The 5,272-nt window shown below is 34.1% G+C and overlaps 1 protein-coding gene across 1 annotated transcript; it reads left to right on the forward strand.

Annotated features, from left to right (window-relative positions):
* The first annotated feature begins 314 nt into the window (after positions 1 to 314).
* LOC132738654 (uncharacterized) lies at positions 315 to 5,266 on the forward strand. Its single transcript, XM_060726221.1, has 3 exons — positions 315 to 391; positions 4,173 to 4,278; positions 4,617 to 5,266. The coding sequence occupies exons 2-3, from the start codon at positions 4,233 to 4,235 to the stop codon at positions 4,889 to 4,891; spliced, it is 321 nt and encodes a 106-aa protein (XP_060582204.1). The 5' UTR covers positions 315 to 391; positions 4,173 to 4,232; the 3' UTR covers positions 4,892 to 5,266.
* Positions 5,267 to 5,272: the final 6 nt, after the last annotated feature.

The raw sequence follows: 5,272 nt of genomic DNA on the forward strand, positions 1-5,272 counted from the left end.
GGTAGTAAAAGGGGGAAGGAATCCAGACAAGTTTGTGTTTTTATGGAAGGGGTACATAAGGGTAATCAGAAAGCTATGCCGTGAAGTTAGTAAATCACTTTATGAATTTGAATGTTTTGTGACTAATATGACACTAGAAGAAAATGAAAATGAAATAAATGATGTAGACAGTAGACATGTTAATTTATTCCAATAGGTTTTAAAGCCCATGCGGACACAAAACATGCAAAATAACGATAAAGAGAAATTCTTTAATACTTAATGAAATTCAAAATTTCCAAAAGAGGTTTTGAGTAATTTAAGCATTTTTATTACAGAGGTTAATCCACGACACGCTGCCAGAATTGCATTAACCACCGTCAAAGCATGGCTTCAGGAAAACAAAGATTCGGTGATTAAACTTTATTTACATATTTTGTAGAATATATACACGTACTGTATAAGCTGATATTTATGCGTCACGCAAAAAATGCGAATGTCAAAGAGTACACCTTTTATGTGCGGAAATATTTGAGAAAATATGATTTCTAGAATATAATACATAAAAATGTACTGTTTTTGTGACATCATTAATTAAGCAGGTACATGTAAAAGATCCTGTATGTTGTAATTGAGGTTGTTACCACACTTAAGTGAAATTTTATATATGTATATAATTATGCTTATAAAACAATTTTCAAACATCGAAGAATATGTAAAATATGTACTGCAAATATTTGTGCACATTATATGTAATCATTAAGATATATGGATTCATTTCTTATTGAAAATTTGACTTAGACTTTAAAGAAAGTAAATTTCTAATTACCTCCCTTTATTTACATGAAATGTAAATGATAATATTTTTTATAAATAATGCTTTTTGGAACTTACAATATTGATAAATCTTAATTTGAGCATCATATTTTTGATATAAAAGCATAAAAAATTGTATTACAGGATCTTTAAGAATATGCCGTAAACTTTCTGTTCAGTTGTTTAATACCTTTATTATCTATTATTTAAATATTACCTGGAAATATATATTGTTAGTTTGATAAAAGATATAATAACACATTCCGTTGTTACATTTTGAGACATTCTTTTGTTATATGAAAAACCTTTTGTGTTATTATATAAATAACACATGGGTTTGTGAGTAACAGTAAAAATATCATTTACGAGGGATGATATTTTTACTGTGTCTCACAAACCCATGTTTTATTTATATCATTTCCCCGAACAAAAATACTGTGTAATCTGAAACTAAATCTAACTGTAACAAAAATAAACCAAGAGTAACAATAACTAAACTGTCCTTACCTTTTAATTCTTAAGACTTCGGAGTTAGAACCAAATTTATGCAAAACAGGTGAATATGAACACTTAAACCATGCCTTAAAAATGGTTATTGATACCCCGGTCACATATTCACGGAATACGCCCACGGAAGAGCCACGGACTAATTCCGGCATCGTCCGTAGCTACCCGTACTGGTCAGTAGCTATCCGTATTGTAACCGTAATCAATCGTAGTAGTCCTTGTATATCCGTAGCGATCCTTGACAATTTTTGAACATGCACAAAAATTTGCTACGGAAAAATCAACCGTAGCGTATCCCTACTAGTCCGTATTAATCCGTACTGATACGTACTGGTCCGTACGAAAACCGTAATAGTCCGTACTGATTCGTAGTCCACCAACTTATCAAGGATTTCCACGGTTTGGTACGGAGAACTACGTATTTGTACGGTTACCCTACGCATAAGCTACGGTTTTAATACGGATTAATACGGCATTGTCACGGAAAGCCACGATCGTAATACGTTGTACTACGGAGAGGCAAGGATTAGCACGGTCTTATACGGTTTATTGCGTTGCAACACGAAACGGTACGGAATGGTACGGCCCACCACTGTTTAGTACGGATGAATTAAGTATCATGTACTTTTTCAAGGGTATAAATACTACCTTCTTGTTAAAAACAGACATATATATTTGCAGGAACATTTAATAAATATTAATTGCCATTTACTGGCTGCAACTTTATATTGAAATGGCTCAGAATGCGGAGGCAGTGGTCGAGCTGCTTGACGACATGCATAGAAGTAAATTTATATTAATATCGTACTACAATTCATAAGTAATAGAATAACATTTAATGTTACATATTTTACAAACATTGGATCGTGAAAATGGAGTAAATATGTACATAAAACGAAGTGTCTCATAAGCCTCGGACGCTGGCCCTTGAATGATAATAAGATTAATTAACAAGCTTTTTTACATATTTTAAAAACATAAACATCACGATCATTAATGTAATTGTAAGATGAACAGCAAATCTTAAAATTAAAAGAGAAGCAGTATTGATCAACATTTTTCATTAATGATTACTAGTCCATATCTAATCAGGTAAGAGAAGACAGACGAGATGGTGGACTAGAGATTGGCTTTTACGAAGACCGCTTATGTTTAGTATGAGGCTCTCATGGCCGAACTTGTTGAGGACCCAGCGTCCTTCAAGAAATTCACTTTAATTGGACCTGATGTGTCTCGGGGTTCGGACGCGATTAGGCTGAATCCTCTCCGCCAAAATCATTGAACGATGCAATTCGTTTTCTAGGTGTTCTTTTATTTTGAGGCATTTTGAAAATGAGCAAACAAGAGGTTGTGGACGGATGTATTAGGTCCGTATAGATCCGTGGCAATTCGTTCTTCTCCGTATCAATACGTTCTTCTCCGTATCAGACCGTACTTATCCGTACCAACCCGTGCTTATACCGTAGCAGACCGTAGTGTATCCGTAGTGCGTCCGTCCTGATTCATGTCGCTCCGTATCAAACCGTGTCGGTCCGTAACAATCCGTGTCTCTCCGGGGGCTTTTGGTGGTAAATCCGTCGGACTCCGTACTCATACCGTTGTGTGTCCGTACTGGAACCGTAGCGGACTACGGAATTTCACATTTCCGTAGTAATCCGTGAACGATTAGACCGTAGCTCTTCCGTGGCATTATCCGTGAATATGTGACCGGGGCATGACATAGATATGATCTGTGATTATCCAACATTTGAAACATTTTATATGGAAAAATAACTTGGCACTTTTCCCAGAAAAACTCATTAATATGTCTATTTATAGTAACATGCGTCACATTCTGTAACCTCTTGTTCAGTAATCATTTATCTTTGAAATATATCCTGATGAAGGTCTTAAAAGACCGAAACCGGTAGATCCTAGAATAAACAAGTTACAAACCATCCTGATGTTTGACGTGTGTTCTCTCCTTCTCTTGATTTACTTGTTTATTTTAATTCTTAAGTGTACTTTAGGCCTACTTGAGAAGTTTTCTTTTTCTTTTATTCTTTAAGCAAGTCATTATATCTAATAGTCATAAACATACAATACGATGTGTTTTATTTAGAAAACAAAACACTAACCCATTTATACGGTTATGATCTGTGAAATCTAATCCTTCTGTATCCAGAATATTCTTCGCATGGTTTTTGACAAAATAACGATGATATCCTATGTCATTGATTAAAATTGTTAAATAATCCTTTGTTGCATGCTTTAATCGTCTGCATGTTCCAGTTTGACACATAATTATTCACATTGCAATTACTTCCTTTGAAAACGGATGTTCACTTTTGACTATTCAACAAAAAGATATTTTATACGCGAAAAGCACTCCAGGGTGCAAAGAACTAAATTTTATAGGTGCCATAGTTACTAGTGGTGATGTCCTATCGTGGATAGTTTGGAAAGTTTAACTTTAACATTGGTCTCCCCTGTTGATCTTCTCTTTCATATTTCTTTCTTAGACTTTATTTCATATTTTAAAGGCACATAATGCCTCAGAAATTCATATTTATAAAAGTCTTTAAAAATATCAAACATGTGTTGAATAATGTTTGAAATAATAGATTGAGAGCATGTTACGTGTTTAAAAACCGACGAAAGTAGACCTGAATTCGCAGTAATGCGTTGTAAACGTAACAAAATACAAATTTACTATAATTATAGCATTTGCCAGCAAAGCAAAAGAAGCAAAGATAGTTCAACTTTTTTGGCAAATGAGTTATTTTTAGAAAATGTAACACTCTACCAAAAATAATAAGTTTAAGAGAAATAAAAATGATAGCATTTCTGTGGCATGATGAGCCTTTAAGAAAGTATTTTTATCATTACAGGTGGATAAAATCATATTCTGTGTGTACGATATTGATAACTGGGCATGCTATCAGGAATTCATGCCGGAAATTTTCCCGCCAAGTTCAGCCAAAGACACATCCGAAGGTACGAAAATTTTGGTTACGATATTTAATCCTAGTCCATTAAAATCACCGATAAGACTATCGAAATGTTCCAAGTTAAAATTATTGATAGGGAATAATAAGAAAAAACAACAGGGGACCGTTTAACTAATAGTACGAGTAGTTACGCTTAAGCTTTGCTTACGTTTAAACGTAAAAAAAACTTACGAAATGTTCGTTAAACGGGCCCCAGGCGAATACCGGTATGTTCTTAACTTTTTAAATATGTTCTTATTCACAATAACGCATTTTGTTCTGTTTTAATCTTTGTGGAAAAAAAACAAATGTAAAGGAAACAAATATGTTTTACTTATATTCCAGCATGTTTACTCCCTATTGAAATCCTTAGAATGGATAAGCATTCAATAGAATTATACAAACGAGCATTAAGTGAGGGCAAAGAGGCTGTTTACAATATTCGAGTAATGGTTGTCGGCCATTACGGTGTTGGCAAGACAACGCTAACAAAGCGTCTATTTGATGAAGATGTGGATATTAATAAACGAGAGAGTACAAATGGTATTGATGTTCACGTGAAAAGATGCAAGGTGTCCCTGCAAACTCGACAATGGTTTATCTCAGAAAATTGTGATTGACATCTTTCTTTGATCTTTTACCGCTTTCTCGTTTACAAGTTTTTTTAGTTTAAATATATAATTTTTCATGTCCATTGCCTTTACTTTGGCGGAGTCTGTTTTACAAAATTCGATGTAAACATTCATTAATGGTCATTAACCTGGTTTAATATTCAGTTCTGCTGAAGCAGACGATAAAAAGTGTGGACGGTAACTTGCATTTACCACTGTAGTTTATGAGCAGGTTTAATCGAACCTGGACTGTGCAGCATTTTCAATTTTGCTTTGTCAGGCGACTTGTAAGGTTAAGGTTTCCATCTTGACTATTCTCATAGGAATGATTTTATCATGGTGGGTGACTACATTTTACTTTTAACTGAATGTCGTTGACTTCATCACATT

The sequence above is a fragment of the Ruditapes philippinarum genome, unplaced genomic scaffold (genome assembly GCF_026571515.1).
Source record: "Ruditapes philippinarum isolate M1 unplaced genomic scaffold, ASM2657151v2 ctg27584_1_1_1_1, whole genome shotgun sequence".
Lineage (NCBI taxonomy): Eukaryota > Metazoa > Mollusca > Bivalvia > Venerida > Veneridae > Ruditapes > Ruditapes philippinarum.

Coding starts and splice junctions, on each gene's coding strand:
- LOC132738654 (XM_060726221.1), top strand. CDS start 4,233: ATGCCGGAAATTTTCCCGCCAAGTTCAGCCAAAGACACATCCGAAG. Junction 4,279..4,616: donor AGCCAAAGACACATCCGAAG/GTACGAAAATTT, acceptor CTTATATTCCAG/CATGTTTACTCCCTATTGAA.